This window comes from Myotis davidii, unplaced genomic scaffold (genome assembly GCF_000327345.1).
Source record: "Myotis davidii unplaced genomic scaffold, ASM32734v1 scaffold111, whole genome shotgun sequence".
In the NCBI taxonomy this organism is placed as follows: Eukaryota; Metazoa; Chordata; class Mammalia; order Chiroptera; family Vespertilionidae; genus Myotis; species Myotis davidii.
This window is the reverse complement of record NW_006284347.1, coordinates 1,911,441-1,937,642: the sequence shown is the minus strand read 5'-3', so window position 1 is coordinate 1,937,642 and position 26,202 is coordinate 1,911,441. Positions and strand designations below refer to the sequence as shown.

The 26,202-nt window shown below is 40.7% G+C and overlaps 1 protein-coding gene across 1 annotated transcript in view; it reads right to left on the bottom strand.

Annotated features, from left to right (window-relative positions):
- Window positions 1-4,256: 4,256 nt before the first annotated feature.
- CACNA2D3 (calcium voltage-gated channel auxiliary subunit alpha2delta 3) overlaps window positions 4,257-26,202 on the bottom strand; it is an 817,122-nt gene continuing 795,176 nt past the window's right edge. Inside the window, exons 35-37 of the mRNA XM_006754680.2 lie at window positions 7,271-7,383; window positions 6,988-7,070; window positions 4,257-4,669 (exon numbers count right to left, since the gene is read on the bottom strand). Coding sequence (XP_006754743.1) covers window positions 4,577-4,669; window positions 6,988-7,070; window positions 7,271-7,383 — 289 coding nt within the window. The 3' untranslated portion in view covers window positions 4,257-4,576. The remainder of the gene's footprint in view (window positions 4,670-6,987; window positions 7,071-7,270; window positions 7,384-26,202) is intronic.

Below are 26,202 nucleotides of genomic sequence, written 5' to 3'. Positions count from 1 at the left end.
CATGCTCTCATTTCTTTTTGTTTTGTTGATGGTTCCTTTTGCTGTGCAGAAGCTTTGTATTTTGATATAGTCCCATTTGTTTATTTTCTCCTTAGTTTCCTTTGCCTTAGGAGATGTATTGGTAAAGATCTCACTATGACATATGTCTGATACTTTGCTGCCTATAGTTTCTCTTAGGATTTTTACTATGAATTCCCATGACTTACGTTTAAGTCTTTTATCCACTTTGGGTTTATTTTTGTATATGGTGTAAGTTGGTGGCCTAGTTTCATTTTTTTTGCATGTATCTGTCCAATTTTTCCAACACCATTTATTGAAGAGACTCTCTTGACTCCATTGTATGCTCTTGCCTCTTTTGTCAAATATTAATTGAGCATAATGGCTTGGGTAAATTTTTGGGTTCTCTGTTCTATTCCATTGATCTATATGCCTGTTCATGTGCCAGTACCAGGCTGTTTTGAGGACAGTGGCTTTGTAGTATAACTTGAAATCTGGTATTGTGATTCCTCCAACTTTTCTTCTCAAAATTACTGCAGCTATTTGGGGTCTTCGTTGATTGCATATAAATTTTTGAAGTATTCTAGCTCTGTGAAATATGCCATTGGTATTTTAATAGGGATTGCATTGAATCTGTAGATTGCCTTGGGTAGTATGGACATTTTAATGATTTGATTCTACCAAGCTATGAACACAGTATATTCTTCCACTTGTTTATATCTTCTTCTATCACTTTTTTCAATGTCCTGTAGTTTTCTGAGTACAGGTCTTTTGCTTCCTTGGTTAAATTTATTCGTAACTATCTTATTTTTATTGTTGTTGTTGCAATGGTAAATGGGATTGTTTAGTTTCTCTTTCTGAGAATTCATTATTGTTGTATAATAAAGCCATCAATTTTTGAGTGTTGATTTTGTATCCTGCTACATTGCTAAATTCATTATTAAATCTAGTAGTTTTTTGGTGGAGTCTTTAGTGTTTTCTATGTACAATATCATGTCATGTACAAAGAATGAGAGTTTTACTTCCTCCGGAAATAGTTTTAGATTTTGCCCATTGAGTATGATGTTTGCTGTAGGTTTGTCATATATCATGTTGATATATGCTCCCCCTATTCCCACTTTGCTGAGAGTTTTTATCAAAAAATGGGCATTGGATTTTGTCAAATGCTTTTTCTGTATCTATCGATATGATCGTGTGATTTTGGTCTTTTGTTTTTGTGATGTATCATGTTTATTGATTTGTGAATATTGTACCAGCCTTGCATCCTTGGAATAAATCCCACTTGGTCATGTGTATGATCTTTTTAACATATTTCTGGATGTGATTTGCTAACATTTTGTTGAGGGTTGTAGCATCTATGTTCATCAGAGATAATGGCTTGTAATTCTTTCTTTGTAGTGTCTTTATCTGATTTTGGAATTAGGATAATTCTGGCCTCATAAAAAGAGTTTGGAAGTGTTACTTTCTCTTGGATTTTCTGAAATACTTTGAGGAGTATAGGTGTTAGTTCTTTTTTGAATATTTGGTAAAACTCCCCTGTGAAGCCATCTGGACCTGGGATTTTGTTTGCTGGGAGTTTTTTGATTACTGCTTCTATTTCATCAGTTGTTATTGGCCTATTTAGGTTTTCTGATTTCTCCTGATTAAGTTTTGGGAGATTATATTTCTCTAGGAATTTGTCCATTTCATCCACATTGTCCAGCTTGTTGGCATATAGTTGTTCATAGTATTTTCTTAATATCCTTTGTATTTCTGTGGTGTTGGTGGTTACTTCTCCACTTTTGTTTCTGATTTATTTGGGTCCTCTTTCTTTGTTTCTTGGTGAGTCTGGCTAATGGTTTATCAATTTTGTTTATCCTTTCAAATAACTAGCTCTTGGTTTCATTGATTTTTTGTGTTATTTCTTTAGTCTCTATTTTCTTATCTCTGCTCTAGTTTTTATTTCCTCCCTTCTACTTCTTGGGCTTTTCTTGTTCTCTTTCTAGTTCTTTAAGTTGTAGGGTTAAATAGTTAATTGCTGACTTTTCTTGTTTTTTGAGATATACCTGTAGTGCTATGAGCTTCCCTCTTGGGACTGCTTTTGCTGTGTCCCAGAAATTTGGGGTTATTGTGCAGGCATTTTCATTCATTTCTGGAAAGTTTTTTTTCTTTCTTTCTTGATCTCGTTGGTAACTCATTCATTGTTTAATAACATGTTATTTAACCTCCATATGTTTGAATGTTTCTGGGTGGTTTTACTGTAGTTGATTTCTGTGATCTGAAAAGATGTTTGATATGATTTCAATCTTCTTGAACTTGTAGAGACTTGTTTGGTGTCCTAACATGTGGGCTATCCATGTGCACTTGAGAAGAATGTATATTCTGCTGCTTAGGGGTGAAATGTTCTATAAATATCAATTAAATTTATCTGATCCAGTGTGTCCTTTAAGAGTCTTTGTTTCCTTGTTAACTTTTTGTTTGAAAGATCTATCCAGTGAGGTCAGAGAGGTGTTAAAATCCCTTACTATGACTGTATTGTTGATTTCTCCATTAAAGTCCTCTAGAAGTTTTTTGTATATATTTAAGTGTTCCTATATTGGGATTGGGTGCATATATGTTTACCAAGGTTATATCCTCTTGTTGGATTGATCCCATTAGAATTATGTAGTGACCTTTGTTGTCTCTTGTGATGGACTTCATTTTAAAGTATTTTGTCAGATAGGAGTATTGTTACTCCAGCTTTTTTTTCTTTTCCATCCCTTCACTCTCATCCTGTGTGTATATTTTGTTCTGAGGTGGTCTCTTGTAAACAGCATTTAGTTGGGTCATGTTTTTATATTCATTCAGCTCGTGAGACTCCTTGTACAGTGTGCTGAGGGGAAAACTCAGAGGAGGGCAGCTTCAGGGTTTTGGCTTGAGGAGCTGAGTCAGTCCAAAGAAAAGATTATGGTAGAGAGGGATCAAGGTTTCTGCTTTTGACACAATTCATTGGAGAAAAGTATTAGCTATTTAAGTAGATCAATAGAGTGGCCAATTGTTTGAAGTCATTGATGAAACATTGAGGTACTTACATGATGGTGATGCTTAATGTCCTGGTCAACAGTGTGACTCAACTATGCTGTCTTTATGTCACAAACGTACTCAAAATGATGCCATTCCACTCTTTAGAATGTGATAGGGAGTGAAATTGTAAAATATGTGCAACATAAATATTTATATCATTAACATGAAATGGGCATTATAGTGTAATATATTTATTGTTGCAGTCCTTTGGAATTTTAATGGAGAATGGTCATGAGATGTTATTTTTGTAAAAATATTGCATTATAATTGGTTAGTGCAAATATTGTGCATTTTAAAATTTATGTGAGCAAAATGACTTCATTTATTTAGTGCATAGAAGTGAACAGTATCAATGACCACAGTGGTCACAATATCAGGGCCCCATTGTTGTTAAATTTTGGCAGCTTGGCAAGTTATAACATTGTCATATTGTTAATTTAAAGAAGTACCACAATGTAGTATTGGTATTCCTATAAATATTGGAATCATTTTAGTATAAAGTAGTATGATCACATCAATTTTTCTAAAATATCAAAGGCATAATGTGTTTTTTAAAAGGGATTTAAGGGGTGTTTCCCACATGGCTTTTAGATGTCTGTCCTACAAAGCAAGGCATCTCGATCCTACCTAGGCACGGAAATTATTTCACTTTATTTGGTAACCGTGATACAATGGAATCTGTTTTCTTTGGTCCAGGATGCAGGGTTTTAGGAATGCTTACAGGTCTGGGTAGTTTCACATCTTGTAATATTTGAGATCTAATTTCATCTCTTGTTTATGGGAAAAGCCAGAAGCCAAATGCTCAAGCAATAAGCTTGGGAGTCATTTGTAGTCATTGTTCCTTTCCGAAGTTCTTCAAGCCTTCTCACAATGAATTCCTAGGATTTATGACTTCTTTATTCCCAATGCCAAATAGTTCAAAACTTGCATATTATGGGAGCATGTGTTCTCATCCATATTATGATTTCTATTGAAGTTCAGTTCAATAAAATTCAGGATTCTATGTCATAAATTTCCCCATGTAGATGATATTTTTATTTCCTTCTGTAAATATTTTTATAACCGAGATTGGAGCATCAAAACAATTGTTAAATATTTGCCTAGAATCTGCTTTAGAGCAAAGTCTCTGCCAACAACCACCCCTTTCCTGGTGTCTGGAATGGGTAACTTTTTCATGCACTCGGCAATAGAGTGCTGATAAAACCCAAGCAAGGAGGTTATGATTTTAATATACTTTATTTAAAAAGTACACAGTTTTAAATTGGTTTCAGTGGGTTTCAAGCAGAAGGGACACTGCCCACTGGCAGCCCCGTTTCTGATGAAGGGTAGTTATCATGTAGCAAACTCACATTTACATGACTGGCAAAGTAAAAAGATAACATTTTTGTCAACATGTCTTTAAGAGTTTATATCACGCACAGTTTAAAATCATGAGATGCTGATGGTTGGACTATATTTCATGTCTCCTATGTCGCACCATATTTTGGTTCACAGTTTATCCATTATTTAGCATGCCAGGAGAACATCTCGGTCAGTGTCACCTTAAGAAGAGCAGCAGAAGCAGAGGGGACAGGATAAGGACCATCTTGGCCTGGAGGCTGGGTGCACCCCCACATTCCCTCGCATTTTCCTGCAGAGAAAGGCAGAGTGGGTCAGAGCAGAGACAGAGTCCAAGATGCCTTCTCCCCACTCTTCAATTGTTTGAACAAAGTCTCTTGGGACCTAGATAATTCAGGGAAATTCACTCGTCTAAATTTCATCAAGTTAGCAATGTGAATCTCTGATTACAGTTGTAAATGTGTAACATATTTAAAATTACTCTTTGCATACATGCTATTATGTAGGCTATTTGAGGGGTACACTATCGGGATCATATTATAAAGGCAAAATATTGGCTTTCTAATTTTTCCCCCATCAGAAGTTAAAAAAAAATCGCATCTAAGGGAGCTATCATTTTTGGCTATGAAAGGTTTTGTTTCTTCTTTTCATTTGGGGGGAAGGAGGGCTCTGTTTTACAAAAATGAAATATTATTACTTTCTGCAGCGTGCTTTTTATCCAGTGACTGACGCAAGTTTCTCCAACTCCATTATTCTAACTCTATTTTTAAGCTATTTTCCTATTGATGGGCACTCGTTTTCTCATCTGTTCTTACTGCTACAAAGAATGCTGAATGTAGGTCCTCAACAGACAGTGATATTTGCCCCTGCCGGTGGTAGAGATGACCAGTCTTGGAACTGCAGGCCTAACAGGTATGTTTGCCTTTCATGGCTATAGCTAGATATTTCATTGTTACCTGTATATTCAGATCACCCAGTGACTTGTCTATTTTTATATGTGGTTGTTTGACTTATTAATTTAAAAGTGCTCTTTATAATTTGATTTCTAAGTACATTTTTCAAGTTCTATAAATTGGCTACTGACTTTAAGTAATCTTTTTCCATAGAAAAGTTATCATTTTTACATAGTTAAATAAATCTGGTTTTCTTTCGTAGCTTTCTTGTCTCAGATAGGAAGTTCTCTACAATCCCTAGGATTTCTTGTGAGACTGTTATTTCACTACTTAAGTCTAATTTATATTCTTCCTTTTGAATTGAACCTTTGTCATACATAAGAGTTTCTATTCTGTACCATTGACCTCATCTTACTACATCCAGAAACTTACAGAAAAAAAATACAGATTTTGTATCAAGTAACCAAAGCTAATTATCTTATTAACTCTAGAAGATTTTACTCTGACTCTAGTTGTCTAAGTATAACGTTCTGAAGTGATTTTAGTGTTTGGGGAACTATTGTTTGTGTTTGCATTTTACATATTACATAGAGCTTTTTATCATGGGTGATCATTGAATTTTTTCAAAGGCTTTTCAGCATATATATGTATATAATATGTTGCTATTGAACTTGAACTTCCATTTGAATATAGAAGCAAACATTCTCAATAAATCTCAAGTTCTTATTGGTGCTATACTTTAAAATCTTTTCTAGGATTTAGATAGTTTAATAACATTAAAATCACTTGCTATTTAAAGTTGAGATTAACACTCAGCTGGCTCTGGTGGCATTTAAAAAACTAGTTTCCCAGTTTCCATATACTAATTTGTCTAGGCCCGTGGTTGGCAAACTGCGGCTCGCGAGCCACATGCGGCTCTTTGGCCCCTTGAGTGTGGCTCTTCCTAAGCCTTAGGAGTACCCTAATTAAGTTAATAACAATGTACCTACCTATATAGTTGAAGTTTAAAAAATTTGGCTCTCTTGACTAATGAGTTTGCCGCACTGGTCTAGGCACACTTTTCATTTTTTCAGGAGGTGTGTGAACTTAATTTTTTTAAAAAAATTTTTGTTAAAAGTTTTTGCTCACAGTATTGCAGGAGGTATTCTCTTACAATTTGCCTAAATCAATTGGAAGCCCACCTTTCTCAGCACTAAGCTTAGTTTTGCTCTGATCATGGCTTTCAGTGTAAAAGGAGTACCTTTATAGTCATGCCTCCATATGGGTAGGGGTTTAGAGGCTTGTCACCCCCCTCCATACACTGGGACCCTCTGTCTGGTATAAACATTGCTACTTTTGCTTCACGTAAAGTTCTTGTAAATAAAAGGCTTTCTAAACGTAAGCAGGGGGAATAATTCTCACCACAATTTGAAATAAGTGAACTAAGATGATCAGAGCCACTTCGTGTGTAAGAGGTGATAAAATGACAGCCCTTCCATGGCAGAAAAGATAGGAAGGAGGCTTGTGAAGTATATCGTATATCGTGGGCATGAGAACAGGCTAATGGCCCAGACTGCAGAGGCACCGAGGCTGAGAGCAGGGAGCCAGCAGCCTTCCTGTAGACGCTCTTTGATTCGCCTGAAAGGGATGGTTTTCTCATGAGTAAACTTTTTAGCTATAACGAAATTGCCGTGGCAAGTCTGCGGGGAAAGAGAACAGGATGGGTTATCAGACTGACCTCAGGATGGAAGCCATGGCAAGATTCCGGACGCCTTCTGATCTTCTGGGCCTTTAAACGCTCACACTTAAGAGATTCATTATGTTGACTGTAGTTAAGGCAAATTTCCAAAATGGTACTTCGCCCTATAATCTGCCTTGGCACTGCTTGTTGGCACTAAAATCCCTTGACAATTTCTTTCTCACCAACAGTGGGAAGATATCATTTACTCCTCCCCCAGCTTTCCTGGCAGTTGATCCCCTTACCAGCATCAGCAGCAGCTGGGCCTAACACGGAAGGATATACCTGATTTCGATGGGCGCCATGGTGATGGGGGCCACGGACTCGCAGAGGCAGCTGCTGTCCACCACCACCATGAACAGGTTGCTGCTTGGGATTTGCTGGATGACAAAGGACCTGGGGGAACAAGAGGCACAGACATGGGGGGGTCACTTACCATTCCTCCTGGAAAGAGCCATGAGGAAAATTTTTCCCTGGGGTAACTACCATATTTTAGAAAACAAGTTTCCTAAAGTTGCCTTTTCCATCGGCTCTTCACTTTCCGACACCAAGTTTCACTAAGAAGACAAGAGCCCATTGCCATAGCCATACACAGCTCATAAGACTCACGTTGGGAAGACTGAATTTTATGTGTACAAATCATCAGGGTCAGATTTGGCTAATTCACCTCAATTTCCCAGGCCTAAGAGGTTAGGCTTTTCCAAGCCTGCTTTCCTTCCTAAACATTATCAAAAGTTGCATTTGATGTTCTTCTAAGTCAGTGGTTTTCAACCTTCTGGCCCTTTAAATACAGTTCCTCATGTTGTGACCCAACCATAAAATTATTTTCATTGCTACTTCATAACTGTAATGTTGCTACTGTTATGAGTCGTAATGTAAATATCTGATATGCAGGATGTCTTAGGTGACCCCTGAGAAAGGGTCGTTCGACCGCCAAAGGGGTTGCAACCCACAGGTTGAGAACCACGGTTCTAAGTTGTTTTTCTCTCCTTTCCTCAGAGACAGACTGAAGCTGTGTCACATGGATGACAAAAGATGAAGTGAACTTCCTAAACCCTTCGAGATACCGCTCTGCACGGTGTTTGGAGGAAATGAATGCTGGCCCTTTAACAAGTCCCACCCATCTCAAGTCCACACTGTGCTGGGGCCTAACAGCTTAAGGACACCTACTGCTTCATTGCCCAACACAGCGGAATGACAAAGCAACACCACTGTAAAAACCCTCCCTTCACAAGGAATACTGATTCTTTGGAGGAACAAATTAGAGACCCAAGTCCCATATTCTTTCAGAGCCAACAGAGTAGGTAAGTATTTAACCCCAGGCCTAGAATCCTGGTCACTTAACTTTTCATGATATTTCATCCAATTCAATTTAGCAGGATGAAAGAGACTATAGCCTAATAAAATGTTCAATTCCTCCATAAATTTTACTTTCATTCATCTTTCTTTCAGAAAATTGGTTCTGTTTTCTAGAGCAGCGGTCGCCAACCGGTGGTCCACTGGTGATCTGTGAGGTCTGAAAGGTTGGCAACCACTGCTCTAGAGTGTATCACCATGCTTTACAAAAGTCATCCCATGAAGAAGCATCTGCTGTTTTGTGGGAAATTAGAAGGAAATGGACCCCTGTTAACATCTCATATGTTATAATATCCAAGAATGCCTCCAAGATTACAACACAACCAGCTTCCTTTCTACAAATGCCCTGTGCCTGTTCATTGAACATGACACAATTGTTTATTTTTTCCCACCCATAGCAGGGAACAAGGCATGCCACTGTTCAGTAATGTTCCCCCAATGCTTAAACCACCATCCACTCTCTGCCCTTCCTGCCCTTCTCCACAACTACACCTGGCTTGAGAAAAAAAATTAAACCTTGCTAACTATCTCAATAAAACTTTAAAAATATCTGCTTTTCATCCCCCTTTTAGCACTAGGTGTCTTCTCACCTATGCAAAGATATCGCTTTAGCAGCTGGCCTCTGTAATGGATTGTGCCTATCAGAATTAAAATAGCCTACCTGAGATGACTCTCATCAGAGGACCATTGATTTCCATGTTGGAGGGAAGTTAACAGAGTCTCAGAATAATGCAAAACCAACATCACACAATTCTTTAAAGGACAAATGGTTGACTTAAAAAGCCAAATGAATCGACCAGATGTGCAATAAAGGAGAGAGATATAAACATAAAAAAGTTCCAAAGGGAGAGAATGTTTTCCAATTGATGAAATTTTTTTTTTCATAGAAAGGGCCCATTCTAGCATGAATGAAATTTCAAATCATTAAAGATATAGACCAATCCTAATATCTTCTCTAGAAACAAATTACTTAAAGAGGGATGAGGATGACAGCAACTTCTCCATGGGAATACATAAAATGAAGAAAACAGAGTAACATGAAGTAAAATGGATGTCAGGTTCAGGGGAAATTGATTCTAGGTAACTGTAGATAATGATAGAAAATTATGTTTTAGAATTTAGGGATCATAGCTAAAAATAGCATGTTAAGTAATATACACATATACAGAAAAATTTGACAATATTGTTCTGAAATTATTACCAATCACAGCAAATGTGAGGTGATTAGATTCACAAAGTAAAAGGCAGAAACTCTTAAATTGCATTGACAAAATACCAGCATTATGCTGTTTGCAAAAGACACTCCTAAAACAGAATGACATGGAAAACATGTCAGATGAGAGATGTCAAATGACAGAAAAAGTTTTACCAGAAAGATGCTAACAACACAAGAGAGGAACAGGTTAATATTATTATGCAAATATTCAAAGACATCATTAAAATGCAATAAATAGTTTATACACTATGAATAATTTTTCATATTAAAATAGTGAAATAGTATAGCAAGGGATGACATGAACTTATGAACATAGTGTTCAAACTGATAGAAATACCAAAGGGATCAATGAATACATGATCTATTAAAATATGGAACAAAACTGCTTGAGATCTAAATGTAGAATATAAGTTCTTTTTATTTATTGGGGTGACATTGGTTAAGATTATTTGGGTTTCAAGTGTACGTTTCTATGATGCATGATCTGTATTGCATTGTGTGCCCACCACCTAAAGTCAAATCATCTGCCATCACCCTATATTTGTCCCCCTAAGTTATTTTCAAACAGTGGCAACCTCGACACATTCCACAGCACAGAAAGCATCACTTGCATATTCTTCTTTATGGTATGGTAAAATTAGAAATAGCAAAAATATATAAGCAGTGGAAATTAAAGGTTAAAAAAAAAACACATTCAATTAATCCTTGCGAATTTGATAATAAACCAGACTCAGATCTGTGCAGTATGATCTTAAGTACTTCTATGGGAAAAAGAAATTTGCAAATAAATGAACTACATTTTTAAATTGAGAAGCTGGCACATTAAAAAAAATATGCTGCACCTGTGCCCCTCCACCTGGTCTTCTCTCTACCCTGGGCTAAATATTGATGCCCTTCTCTAAGGCTGGGCCCAGGATACCGCAAGGATGGGACCGATAGAAGAGAGGTGATCATTGCACAAATAGTCCCCTTTGTCTATTAGCCATGCTGTCAGGTTACAAACATGCCGTCAGTATCTCCCGTCTCGGGAAAAACAAAACTTTCTCTTAACCTTACCTCTATGTAGCTACTGCCCTGTTTCTCCGTCCTCCTTTATAGTAAAACTCCTAAAAAGAATAATCCACCATCTCCCTCTCTCTACTCTCATTTCTAATAGAGGTTCTTAACCTGTGGGTTGCGACCCCTTTGGCGGTCGAACGACCCTTTCACAGGGGTCGCCTAAGACCATCCTGCATATAAGATATTTACATTACGATTCATAACAGTAGCAACATTACAGTTATGAAGTAGCAATGAAAATAATTTTATGGTTGGGTCACAACATGAGGAACTGTATTTAAAGGGCCAGAAGGTTGAGAACCACTGCTCTAATATGACTGGAGCCCTTCCCACACCACTGTGTCAGTTCTCAACCTCCTTTCCCTCTGCCTGCTCCTTCCTTGCTGACGGCCCCTCACAGCAGGCTGGTTTCTGGAGGTGGAAGGCTGCAGCTGTCCGCCTGTGGTTACCCATTATCCCCAGCACCTACAGTTGTGCCTGGGACACGGAGACTCTCAGTAAATACTTCCAGAATTAAAGACAGAATAAATTTATAAAGATAAAAGCAGGAGAATAGAATGCACATTAAAACGTGCAAATAACAAAGAACTAGACTCTGGTTTAAAAGAACATCAACCTAAACCAACTTTCGGTGTTCCTGATCAAGAAGTCACATCATATTAAAACTCAGAAGATAAACATTTAAAACATTTTAAGTGACTATTCTGTATATTATTGCAAACAACTTGAAAACTAGAGCAAACACACCTTTGGGGGTAAAATATGTTACGGGGTGGAACCAAGCTATAAAAAACACAAGCAGACCCATAGCCATAAAAAAACTGAAATGTTCATTGAAAATCTGCCCACAAGTGAATCCTACCAAATCAACCAAAGAACAGATATTACCATGTTCATAGAAAACCCCTGTGAACTCACTGACCAATGGTTAGCGCTAATAAGAGAACTCAGCAAGCTGACCAGTTACATAATCAGAGTATAAACCACAGCCTTTCCCTGACACTGGCAATGCCCAATGAAAAAATATTTATGAGATAAAGAACCCATGACAATATCAATATCAATAATCACTAGGAAATGCCCAAAATTAAATCTAGTAAAAGGCATCTCTTTTTGAAGAAAATGACCAAACTTTACTGCTTTACTGAACATATAAAAAATGAACTAATAATTGGAGGGAAATACAATGGTTGTGAAAATACACACACACACACACACACACACACACACACACATATATAATCACTAAAAATTAGAGAATTATAAAATAAAATGCATTTTTCATAAGCAGATTGGCTAAATTTTAAGTCGGGCCTACTATCACATGGAAGAGAGTCTGCAGAAGTGATTATTTGACACTATTGGTGGAAATGTGACTTAATACAAATGACTGTACAATTATAATGGAAATCATTTAGATCCTATTTTTTCTGTAGTTTTATTTCTCAGTAAGAGAAACTCTTCTCGTGACCTAAAAAGCCATGTGATAAGATGGTTCTGATAGCATTGTTCCCGGAGAGGAGGAAAAATACGAAACCTGACTGCGAGTCCGTCAATAGGGGGATGACTGCATAGCAACAGTATGTGGTTCTTCTACTCAGCACCAGGTAAAGGGTAAAGCAGATCTCTACTTACTGTCGAGAAAGGAGATCCAACACACAGTAAATAGAAAAAGGACGCTGTGAAATAACAAGGGGTGGCTATTGAAGCATATGTAGCTCTGTTCCAGAGAAGGAGAGAAAGAAATGGGAAGGGTAAGACTGATCAGATGTTTTGGGAATAGAAAACAAACCAGTAAGCATTCCATGACCTATGTTACACACAGAAAGAATAAATGGACTGAACAATAGGACTTAAGTCAGTTGAACACAAATATATAAAGGAACATATGAAGCATCTTCCAAAAGGTAAGAAGGAATTGAAGGACCGAGTGACACTAAATATTTATAAAGCACAGACCATGTCATCTCCAGACTGATAGGTCTCACCTCCGTCATCCTTAAATCCAGCACCGGCAACTCTCCTTCTCTGCCCGAGACACACAGATGAAAGTCATGGCTGCTCGGAGGGTGAGAGGCAGCTGCAAACTCGCCCCAGCATCTTTCAGTGAAGCCAGCCTGCATGGGCTCCAGGCACCTCTGCCTGCTGAGCCCCCATCCCCACCCTCAAGTCTGATCCTCCCACAATGTCATCAGTGGAAGAGCAAGGGCAAAGGGTGGGGTGGGGGAGAGGGCAGGAGAGGAGGGCAGTGGAGGGGAGAGAAGACTGGCAGAATAATTGTCAAGGGACACTTGGGCTGAATCTGTAATGCTGAGGTTCTTTCTAAGGAGAACTAGAGGCCCAATGCACGAAATTCAGGCAAGGGGCTCGGCCCCCACTGCCGTGGCTTCGTTGGGGAGGATGTCCGGTCTAATTAGCATATTACACTTCTGTTATTATAGATGTGTTCATGTGTTCTTAGAACGTTTAGAAATGGAACATTATGCTAAAGGCAAAAAGTATCAATTTTCTTATGTTACTAATGAGAACACTGGGACTCAGAGAGGATAAGTACTCTTAACAGAAGCTACATGAATAAGACGTAGTTGTGCCCATTTTAGAGATGGGAAAGGAGAGGCTGAGTAACTCCTAGAGCAGTGGTTCTCCACCTTGGCTGCACATTAGAATCACCTGGGAATCTTTTTAAAATCCTGATTTCTGGGCCTCATCCTCCGGAAATTCTGTTTCTTTGTTACGGGGTGGGGCCACAACATTAGTAATTCCCAGGTGATTCTAATGTGCAGCCAAGGGGGAGAACCACTGTCCTAGAGTAACAGGGGCAGAGCTCAAGCCCCCGGCACCCAGGCCTGCTGTGGGTCCACGCCACGGGCAGCAGACCTCTGTCTGTACTGCAGGGCAGGTCCGAGGAGGCTGCTCCACACAGATGCTGAGCCGCAGGAGTGCGAGATAAGCACCGCGTGAAGCACATGCACCCTCTCGGCGGAAGGCTCCCCAAGTGTTGTCAATGGAGCTCCACAGCCAACGTCTCTGTATTTCCCTAAATCCTAGGAGATGAAAAGCCCTGCCTGCAGCGATACTGGAGCAAAGGAAAACAGCCCCCTACAAAGGATTTGCCAGCGGAAAGATTAACTGCTTTTCCATATTTTAAAGACTTACTGTCTGCTTATTAACATGGTGCTTCGGAGGGGTCTGGGCAATGTTAGCTGTACATTTATGTGCACAACGTGTATTTATGGCCCAGGGTGCAGGGTTGAACTTCATAAAACACACCTCCATCCAGCTGGGCCCAGCAGCCAGGCTGACGTCACCGCCGGGAAGATCCGTGGCCTGGAGGGTTTGCCTCGGGGGCCAGAACCGGCAAGAGGGAAAGGCTTCCAGGCAGCACCGCAGCGGTCACTGCTAAGCAGGGATGGGTCAAGATGCATGAAATAAATTAGGCCCTCCAGGGAGAGAGAGGAGGGACGAGGGAAGCAATTGTGATGTGGCCATTGCCAGAACTGAAATAACCCAGTCCTCCCTTCCCCATTCACTGCAGACTGAGAAAGACTACAGGGGGAAATGATGGGATTTCAAGACAGCCTCCCTGACGAGAGAGAATGGTTGCCTCATGCTATCTACCAAGAGGGGCTTTGCGGTCCAGATGAGGAAAGCGACCAGGCTGCTCCCCTAATGCTTCCCCAGAAAAACACATGCGGTGGGAGGGACCCAGGGACAAGAGTCCCAGAGGACCCCAGGGTACACATTTGGGGAACTTGGATGGCTGGCTTTTCACTGATTGGGTACATAACTGTGGCTTGAAAATATTGTCAGGACAGGACAGAATCTTAAAACATTTTGAAATCTTTGGCCCTTTAGAGATTTTCACCATTTCTAAACTTCCCAGATTTTACCCCAAGGTAAAATAAAGGACAATGAGCAAGCCATAGGGGGCTTACTTGAATTTGGCACTGGTCCTGTTCTATGTGCTACTAGATTCCAGGGGGAGGGGGTGGGTACCTCACCATCACCATGGATCTCCAACAGGAACTGATTCTCTTTGAAGGAGGGGAGACACCTGTCCTCCCCCAGCACGCCCCAAAATACACTACACTGACCCAGGCCCCAAAGTTGTGAAGAGCAAACATTTGGTGACGGGATGTTTAAATTCAAACTAAATATTGAGGGTGTCTCCTAGCACAATGCTATAGCCATGCCATGGACCGGCATGAGGGAGTGAGGGGGAACAGCAGCTCAGACCAAACCCGGTGAAGGGGTGCAGAGCAGTGCCTCACCTGCTCACCAGGAAAGCCGGCAGGCCGGGACTTTCACAGGTGAGTCACGTTAGCATGTAGTTCTAAAGTACTGAAACTGTTTCAGTGCACAGGGGAAGAAGAAAATATTTCAAATGTCTTTTATGAAGGACCCTGATCGAAAACCAAGATTTTATATATATATATATATATAAAAGCTATGGAATAATATCTTTTTTATGAATATTGAGGCACAGATATGGAATAATCTCGTTTTTATGAATATTGGCGCAAAGATCTTAAATGAAAGGCAATAAATAGACTTCACCAGGATATTGCAATAGTAACACAACGGGCCCCAGTGAGGAATGACCTAGAAATTCAAAATGAATAAGATCACTGAGCTGTCTCAGCGCAATAGAAATAGAAACATGAAACAACTCTCCTTTTTTCAAGTCGCTGCTTTCCACTCTCCTGTGTGAAATCCTGCTTTCTCATCTCTAAATGGTATCTCTGTAAAGATTCCATAACTTTCTGACAAGTTTAGGTTAATACAACTAGTCCGTTCTAGTTTAATACTCTAATCTCACATCCACTTCAAAGCTCTGTGCTCACTGTTCTTCCTTCTAGCTTCCGGGTTCTCGCTTCTTCAGTAGTTTGGGAAGTGGAGCAGCAAAGAGGCAGGTTTTCTGTGTACCAGGCCACAGTGGGATTCTTGGCCACGTTTTCGGGGGGAAGGGGGGGAGGCAGTGGGATTCTTGGCCACGTTTGCTATGTATGGGGGAGGGCCACAGTGGAATTCTTGGCCATGGCTTGGTTCCTTACACATAGATTGGCTTGTGGTACCCTGATGTGGCCCAGCATCCTTGAGGTTTCCCTCTGAGGTTATCACAGATTCTTCAGAGGTTGTAATACTCAACACAGCCCCACCTCCCTGACCCACGCAGCTCCCGCCCTCAGCAGTCACTCTCCATAGCCCCTTGCCCTAGGTGTGGACCCCCTGGAGAGCCGCCTTCTTGTCGGGGTTAAGCAAGATGACAGCCATCTTCCCTTTTGTCCACCTGACCCTGAGAACATGCACTTTTGCTGGCCCAGCCACAGGCCACTTCCGTGCGGCCCCTTCTCCAAACCCTGGCCTCTCCCTCCAGGTCCCTCTGTCCCGCTGAGAGCGGCCAGGAATAGACTGCTGCCTGGCAGATATCCCACCAAACCTGGCTTCCCTTCTTTCAAGTGCTCCTGAAAGAATTTTACCAGTTCTTTCCTTTATAAAAAAGAGTCTAGGAGCGTCCTCCACTGCCCATCAGGCCCCCAGCAAGAAACACCACCCCTGAAGGGATGGACCTCTTTCAATAAACCCCCATCTCTTCCTTGTTAGGCCCCTCCCCAGTCTTCACATGGCAGACTACAGGTGGGCCAGCGGTCTATCCTCAAATAAGCTTGGGGGGGGAGGGGTGTTGCAGGGAGGGTTTCCAACTCTAAATTGGTGCCGCTACAAGGCTGTTCCCTTTAGAACCTGTGCTGCCTAGGGTCCCTTTGTCCTCGCCTCAATCTGGGACTACACGGGAACCCCCACTTGACAACTGTTCTGTCCTCCCAGGAAAAGGATTCATGTAAGACGCCCTGTACCTGGCTGGGACCTGTTCGATAGGGGCCTTAATGACAAAAATCCCACCCTGACAACAGTCCTGAAGAGAACAGAAATGGGCTCTTGATTCTGAACCCAGTTCAGCATCAGGCTTCAGAAGGAGACAGAGTTAATGAGAGTCAGAAGTGGAGGCTCACGCCCCCGCTATTATTCCTTTGTTCAGAAAGCGCCAGCCTGTGCAATTAAACCCAAGAAAAGGGGATGATTAAGTATTGGAACAAAGGAAGTATTCACAGGTATCTAAACCGGCCCCTGCCCCCACTCCCAATACTCATTTCCCTTTTCGCTGTACCTCTTAGTGGCGCCACCCGTCTATTGAGTGACACCAGCAGAGAGCTTGAAGTCATTATCAACACTCCTCTCTGACATTACCGTGTGCTGATGTGACCGTCTCCTCAACCCCTCTCCTGTCCATCCCTCCATCTCCCTTTCCTCGGGGCAGCTGTGTGGGCCAGGCACTAATGCAGTCACAGGGGACCTATACACAAAAGGCTTGTCACTTGGTGTTTACAGCTCTGCAGGCTGGATCGGCTTGAAATTTTAAATTTTATCTTTGATTTTGTGTTTTAAGTGAAGTCCAAGGGATAATAGAGCATGCGTGGGGGGAGGTGGAGGGAAGAGGTTCTGAACTGCATGGCTCCTGCCCCAGCCCAGCAAGCCTATGACCCTCCAGCCCTGGCAGGGGCCTGGCTGCAGGCATGGGATGGGCTGAGGCATGGCAGCAGTGAATCCAAGGTTCCTATGACTTTGATTAAATTTAGTTTTAAACCCTACCTCTAGAAATCATCTCACACTTTATATATCTATATCTATATCCATATCCATATCTATATCTATACCTATACTAATCTATATATCTCTACTAGTATATCTGTATGTCTATAACTCTTGTCTATATCTCTATGTATATATCTATGTCTATCTATCTATGTCTATATATCTATGTCTCTCTATCTCTACATCTATCTATATCTAGATATCCCTCAGAGACCCAGCCTTTCCCTTGTATAACAAACAACCCCAAGGCAGAAGACAGTAGCCCAGGCCCAGCAAATGGTCACAGGCTAGGACCTACGGCACAATAAAGATGACATCCTGACCTATGCTATGTTTCAGCTCCTGAGTCCTAAGGTGGAATGACCCCTGGCTACTTTCCCCTGGGATCAGACAGAGGGACATGGGGACAGACCTCAGAACTGTCCTCAAGACCCTAAGAAATGTTTCATCACCCTCACTTCACCTCCAACCAATCTGCTCCCAGCATGACCCGAACCCCTAACCCACAATGCCTTGTGATTCTGCCCTCTACACTCTGTAAGCCACACACATCGGGATTTGGGTCTTTAGAGCATACACTCCCGTCTCCGTATTGGCCAATTCAAAATTTAACTATTTTCCTCTCTATCCTGCAAATTCCTGTTCAGACACTTCTTTGGGCCAGTGCACCTAGGCAGGTGAACTCAGAAAAAACATCAGCATTCAGGTAACAGCAGCTGGCAGCACCCCGGCACATTCAGCCTGTGACCTAGCAGGTTCCGAGTGTGTCCTGGTGCTGAGATGGAAAATCTTTGTTGAGTGGCTGTCCACCGTGAGCTAGGGTGTGAGCCTGTAGGAAGGGGAGATTGTTTCCACTCCTCCAAGCAGGACATGGCACCTCAGTACTGTGGTAGAAGAAGGGAGAACCCAGCCGCCACTGGGCTGCACACCCCACTGGGTTAATGGGGGCAGGACCCAGGGGAGCCTGTGAGGGTCTGTATTTACCCAGTCAGTGTCCCTGCAGCGGAGGAGCTCAGTGTTAAATAGCAAAAGTATACAGACATAGGTTTATACATTACGACGGGTCAAGAGAGGCCACAGAAAGGAAAAGTGTATTTTACCTATCACAGTGGTTCTCAACCTTGGCTGCACATTAGAATCACCTGGGAATCTTTTTAAAATCCTGATTTCTGGGCCTCATCATCCGGAAATTCTGTTTCTTTGTTACTAATGCTGTGGCCTCACCCCATAACAAAGAAACAATTTCCGGAGGATGAGGCCCAGAAATCAGGATTTTAAAAAGATTCCCAGGTGATTCTAATGTGCAGCCAAGATTGAGAACCACTGACCTATCCGAACCGTTACTGACACTTTTCCCTGCTTTTTACATTAGCAGCCCACATGTGCATTTTGCGCCAGGCCTGCAAATTCTGTAGCTGGCCGTGCCAACCTGCATCATGTCTGGCATATCTTCCAACCAGTTTCCCTGCCATAGCCCAGTCTCTCTTCCTGAGGTGGTCTAGGCCTTCCCAAGTGCAAGGCTGATCACTCTAGCTCCCTCTTCATGCATTTCCACAACCTCCTTCCCATCTACTACCAGGGGCTGCTCCTGAGGGCAGCACACCAGGCCCTGTGTGGCCCAGCCGGCTCTTTCCCACCCGATGCAGTCACCCATCCACGCGCTCAGCCACCTCCCTCTCTGAGGACCAGGCATACGGGCCTACCTGGGGCTCCTGAATGCTTCATGCTGCTTCTGCTTCCGTGCTGAGACCCAGGCTGAGCTCTGTTTCTAACCTGGGCTGCTCATTGGAATCGCTTGGGGAGCTTTTTCTTTTATTTTAGTAACCTGTGTGCTTGGGCCACACCTAAAACCCATCATTACAATCCCAGGATGTACGGCCAAGGCTAGCGCTTTTGTCATTGATTCCAATGTGCTGCCAAGGTGGAGACCTACTGGTCCAGGGAGCGTTCCTCAGACCTAACGCGCTCACAAATGACCCCCGGGTCTTGTTGGCATGCACTTCTGTGCAGTGGGTCTAGAGGGGGCCAGTGAGCCTGCCTTTCTCACCTGCTCCCAGGTAATTCTCATGCTGCCAGTGCCAAGACCACCTCTTCCCGAACCCACTGAGAGTCCCAACTCGATTCTAAAAGGCTTGATGGATGTTCCTCTCTCCGTGAAGCACACTCTCACATAAGGAAGAGTGTGGCATGTTGCAGGTACCTAGGTCACCCACTTAGAACACATTCACTTCTAAAGGCGTGCGGATAAAATGCTGCTAGCCGTTCCCGCCCCGGTACTATGTACTGGCTAAGGACGGGAGGACAGTCACCCACACTCCAGGCCTCACATAGAATGGTCTGAGCACTGTGAGCTAGGAAACCTGTAGGAAGTTCCCCATGGGCCCCCCAGGGGAGCACCTGCAACAGTTATTCTCTAAAGCAGTAAACACGAGGCTCAACAAGCGGCCCCTCTGGATGTCAGGGAGGAGGCACAGGTCACACACTAAGAGACCATGAACAGAACAAAGAAAACAAGTCTTGAGTTCAACACAGAAGTCAAGGGGGCAGATGCTTCACATTTCAGTTGATGGGACACTAAGCTGCTGTTCCCGCTTGATACAGCTTGTTCTAAGGTTGGTGTGGTAGAGGCTATTTACTCAACAAAACAATACAATACAGTGAGTAAGCTAGCTGGTGTCTTCTCTCTTCTTCCTCCCTCATCCCCTCCCTCTTACTCCCTGCCTCCCACCCTTCTCTAGATAACCAGACAGAAAGCTATTTGGTTTTTAAATTTGAGTAATGTTGTCTCCTACTAGGCTTCTGAGAGCAAGGCACAGGCCTTTATATATATCAGCTCAGAACGTAAGCTTCTTGAATAACAGTGGGAAATGAGTGAAAGATAAAATTATAATTCAGAGAAGCAGAAGCTCCCTGGCAAATAAATTGTACACAATATAGTCCAAGGTTGAAGCAGCCCAGAACCGTTTACCCTGGCAACTCCTCAAGATCTAAACCTCTCTGCTGCTGGTTGAGTTCAGAAAAGAGACGGCCCTGCCCCTCTACCTCGGTTCCCTTTGATAACCCATCTCCCTTCTCTTGCTCCCAATAACCTACTCTTTGTTCAGGAATCCACCCTTCCTCCAGGCAGCCCAGGTGCTTGTCAAGGCCTGGCCCTGCACGGGCATGTCACCTGGGCTTAAGTGATCGGTCTGATTCCTTCCACCAAAGAAAGCAATCGTTTCAGAGATGGGCATTGGACCTGTTATTCCAATCAGCCTGAAACCCAGAACTCTTTCTCCTACTGCCAGCATATATGATCCAGGACACTTTCAAGCCTTTCAAGCTACTGCAAGCTTTGCTGTGCTCATGCATGGAAATGCTGCTGAAAAGTGCAAGTAGAAAGCCTCCCCGCCCCCGCCCCCACCCCCAAACACACACACACACACACACACCACCTCATCTTGGTCCTAACCTTTGGGACACGAGCCTAAGCCTTCCCTGAGACCTGCATTTCGCCTTTTCTCTTTATTGCTCACACTTGCTTGAGGCGAGCCTTCTGTTATTGGTAATGAAAGGGTACTAGGTGATGCACTCCTAGATCCCTTATGCCGGCCACCACATTACTGATCCAAGTGCAGTAGGAAAACGTAGGCTTTCGGGAGCTGAGCCCTAGAAGCCAGCGGCACTGTGCCTACTGGGTACACCTCGGCAGCACTGCCAGGAACCAGGCGGGCGCAGGCCCCTCCTGCCCCACTTCTCCAGCGTGGGAAATGTGCCATGTTTTCACAGTTAAGAGCTGAGATTAAATGGGATGAGCATGTTTTCTTTGTTATACTTACTTATTCAAAAATGTATACAATGGACACATTATGGCGTTCCATTTGTGGCTCCATTTGTGCCTTGCTGATGGGGAGAGGACACAAAAAGCTCAAATGAGGCTTTGTCTGCGGGGCCCCGTGTCCCGCGGTGGAATTTATTATACTGCAGACAGAGTGGAAATGAGCCATAATAATGACTTCCACTCATCCTCAGCCCCACCAAGGATTTGCTGAGATTGATGGTGTGGCCCCAGAGCTTGAAAACAACTTGGGCAGGAAGTTCTTTGGCATATTAGCCCAAGGCAGGTGGCAACAAATGTTATGTTATTTTGTGTTTGAAATATGGGGCGCGCCAGGGGTGGGGGGGGGGAAGCCCCATAGAATGAAAAGAGGGACCCAGTTTTCTTTCTCATCTCAGAAAAAGAAAATCTCCAAAGAGCTGACAACAAAAGATATTTTCAAAACTTGGCTATTATTTTAGCTTTTCAAAGTTGTTGGGTTTTTTTTGTACTAGGGTTTTCAATAAATCCTCTTAATTATGACATGAACCATTTTCTTCTAAGCCCTTAAGAAAAGTAAGGAATTTGTTAAATAGTTTCACTGGAACTATTAGTATCTTTCCTTATAAATAATGAGAAGAAGAGCTAACGTTTATGGAGTGTTTACTCAGCGCCAAGCACTTTTCTAAGCAGTTCCCCTTTCATCTTCGCACCAACTCAGAGAATTATCATCTTCATTGTACAGATGAAAACATTCAAGCTTTGAGAAGTTAAACAAGTTTTCCAAATCCTAACACCCATCAAGTATCAAAACTCTAAAAACCAGGCATATTTCATCCTAAGGTTTTCTTTTTAACCATTACGCTATAACTAATCACCGTCATCATCATCACCACCATCATCATCCGCATCATCACAGTCATTTACCTGAGCACTTACCACATGTAGTCATTGTATGAGGTCTTTTACCTAAAACCTGACTCATTTCACAACTCTAGAGGGTAGATAGCATCATTCCTAAATTATAGAAGAAACACCAGAGGCTTAGAGAATGTGAATTATTTGGTCCCATCTTGATTTGAGCTAGCACAGGTGATAGATATCAGAACCACGGTCTGCATTTAAGCTGTCAGACTTTACAGCCTGCCATCTTATCCATTAAACAATAAAATTCCATGTGGAAAAGTGTTTGGGCAGTAGTAATGCAACAATTCACTGATAAACTGAGACCAGAGAATTTGTTCCTGGATTGAAGGGGGAAAATTGACATAGCCTTGGACTTAGTCACAATCTCCCACTTTCTAGTGTTACACTATCTTCCACAATCCCCATGTGAATTGTTAGGTTTATTCAGCAAAATAGAACAGCATTGTAACAAACCATCAGGCGGCCTGAATAGACTTCAATGTTCAAAGAATTCACTGTGGAATTAAAGATCTTATTTTAGCCCTGGCCTGTGTGGCACAATTGGATGAGTGTCAACCCATGCACCAAAGGTCACCAGTTCAGGGCACATGCCTAGGTTCTGAGCTTGATCCCCAGTAGGGGTCTTGCAGGATGCAGCCCATCGATGTTTCTCTCTCACATCGATGCTTCTCTCTCTCTCCTTCTCCCTTCCTCTCTTTCTACAATCAATAAAAACATTTTTAAAAATTGTATTTAAATGTCCTGGACAAGTCAGATTCTGACCATCAATAATTGCTTTCTAAATGGTTGCACATCTTTCATTACATGAAAAAAATATATATTTTATCCACCCTACTATGCTAAGGGGGAGAAAATTAGGCTAGGTGTGAGGCCAGTTTTGCATAGAAAAATAAAAGACTGAAAGGAAATACAGTGCCATTTAAATACTTCTACTTACCACCCATTTTACAGATGAGGACACTAGATAACTTGCATGAAGTTATTAAGCTAATGAGACCGGGAGCTGGGCTTCAAACACAGGCCCCCTGGCTTTAGAGCATAAGCATGCAAACTCTCTGCCTCAGTCCTGATATTGCATATGATTTTTACTTTTTTCTTTGTACATTTTTCTATTAAATTTCCTACAATGACTAGGAATTAGATTTTAATAAGAACCCAAAACCATGGAATTCTTTAGACTATAGACATACACTATTCGTAAAACTAAATCTCAGTGATATTTAAAAAAAATAAACTTATTGATTTTAGAGTCATAATACTATAGAAAACCCTAAAGACTCCACCAAAATACTATTAGAACTGACTAAAGCTTCAGAATCCAAAATTAATATACAGAAATAAATTATGGCATTTCTATATATTAATAATAAAGTATTAGGTCAAGATATCAATAACCTCATTTACAATTACATCAAAAAGAATAAAATACCCAGAAATAAATGCCATCCTTATGGATTGGAAGAATTAAATTTTTTAAAGTGCTCATATTACTCAAATAGACCTACAGATTCAACGCAATCACTATCAAAATGCCAATGGCATTTTTTCACAGAACTAGAACAAATAATCCTAAAACTTACATAGAACCTCAAAAGTCCCAATTGCCAAAGCAATCTTGTGAAAGAAGAACAAAGCTGGTGTTGGGAAAATTGGATAGACATACAAAAAAAGAAAAAAGAAAAAAAGAAACTGGACTACTTTCTTACATCATACACAGAAATAAACAAAAATGAAAAGAAAACCTCCTAATGGAAAAAGATATTTGCAAATGATATATTCTGTAAGTGGTTAATATCCAAAGTGGTTAATATATAAAAAACTTGTACAACTCAACAACAAAATAGCACAATGCAAAATATCATTTCACATCGTTCAGAACTGCTATTATAAAATAAGTCGACAAATAACAAGTGTTCAGGAGGATGTGGAGAAATGCGAACTCTTGTTGGGATTGCAAATTGGTTCAGCCACTATGAAAAACAGTATAAGATTCCTCAAAAAAATAAAAATGGAACTACCATACAACCAAGCAATTCCACTTCTGGATATTTATCAAAATAATAAAAAATCACTAATTTGAAAAGATATATGCACCCGTATGTTCACTGCAGTATTATGCACAATAGTCGAGCCATGGAAGTAACCTAGGTGTCCATCGGTAGATGAGTGGGTAAAGAACATGTGGTACAGATATAATGGAATATTGCTTAGCCATAAAAAGAATGAAATCTTGCCATTTGAGACAACATGGATGGGCCTGAAGGGTATTATGCTAAGTGAAATAAGACAGAGAAAGGCAAATAGTGTATGATTTCATTTATATGTAGAACATGTAAAAAGAAAACGGACTCATAAATACAGAGAACTAACTGATGGATATCAGAGGGGAGGTGACATGGGAAGATGGGTGAAAAAAAGTGAAGGAAATTAAAAGGTACAAAACTTCAGTTATAAAAATAACAGTAAGTCATGGATATGTGATGCAAATTACAGGAAAATAGTCAATGTTATCATATTAACTTTGTATGGTGACAGATGTTTACTAGACTTATTGTGGTGATCACATAATATAGAATATAAATATTGAATTAATATGAATTAAACTTACGAGTTTAATTCATTCTGAGACCGAGCTCGTTAAGGAGCTCATTAACTCAAATTACTCTATCAACTCAATACAAAAAATCGGCCTAGAGGGAGCTGGTATCTCAAAAAAACTCATTAGTCGGGACACTCGTAAGTCAAGGCTCCACTGTACTTCTATGTAGTGACCCTGAAACTATATTGTATGTCAACTACACTTTATTTTTGAAATTCTGAATGATAAATTAACCTACGTTGACACCTGTATACCCCTTCCAACTACTGCATAGAAATTCTATACATAATTAGGGTAAACATTTTTTAGGTATAAATACTGTATCTCTGGTCTAGGAGCAAAAAACTCATCTACTAAAGCCTAAAACCAAGCCACCAAATGAGAAAGAAAATTGACTGGTAATTTAAATGCATGGTACAATAAAACTTAATATTCTTCAGAGGAAGATAAAATTCAGGGCATCTACACTGTACCACTCACAACAAAACATATACAAAAATTACTATCTGTGTGAAGAAATAGTAAAATGTGACAGAATAAAAATGTCACTAAAAACAGACCAATATACGGCCCAGATGATATATTCTATAAGTGGTTAATAGATGGTCTTTTGAATTGGGTTGTTATTTTATTGTTGAGTTGTACACATTTTTTTATATATTAACCACTTTGGATATTAGAATTATTAGATGAGATTTATTTATGTGTGTGTGTTATTAATAAGCCTGATAAGCCTAAACCATGTATATATTGAACAGACATAGTAATTTCAGCAGAAACATGAAAACTAAATAAAAGAAGCAAATGCAAATCCTAAAAAGAGAAAGTATAAAATAACTGAAATCTAAAATTCATTGAATGGTATTAAAAGCAATAATTGAATGGTATTATACCCAATAGAAGAAATGACCAATAAAATTGAAGCCAACTCAATAGTTACCATCCAAACTGGACAGAAAAATAGAAAAAAAAAAAGATTGAAATGAAAATGAACAAAACTCTAATAAGCAATGAACCAGTACCAAGCAGTCAAACATGTATTTGGCATCCCAGAGTTGAGTAAAGAGAGATTGGGCCAGAACACAAACAGAAGAAATACTCATTGGCCTAAAATGGAAGAGAGGAGTTGGGAGCACATAATCATAAGATATGCAAACTACACATGAAATAATACAATATTATTGTAAAGTAAACCATGAAAAATTAAAGATGTAAGTTGTAAACCTTATTATAACCATTTACAAAATCTTTTTTAAAAAGTATAAAAAAATTCCTGTAGCAGAAAAAAAAAATTGAATTGCAAAACACTCAATATACAATAAGGTAGTAGAAAAAGAGGGAAAAAATAAACAAAGAAGCAACAGAAAACAACCAAAAAAATGTGGAAGGAATATGTATAAGCAGTGCAATAGCTAAGAATTAGAAAAAAAAAAAAACAAAAAAAAAAAAAAAAAAGGTTGATTCTAAGCCAAACATAGCAATGACTATTTTAAAATATATGGCCTAAACATGCCAATTATAAGATAGAGATTGACATCCTGGATAAGACAAAGTCTGCTCCAACTCCATCCTGCCTATGAGAAACCCTATAATTATGAACACAAAGATAAG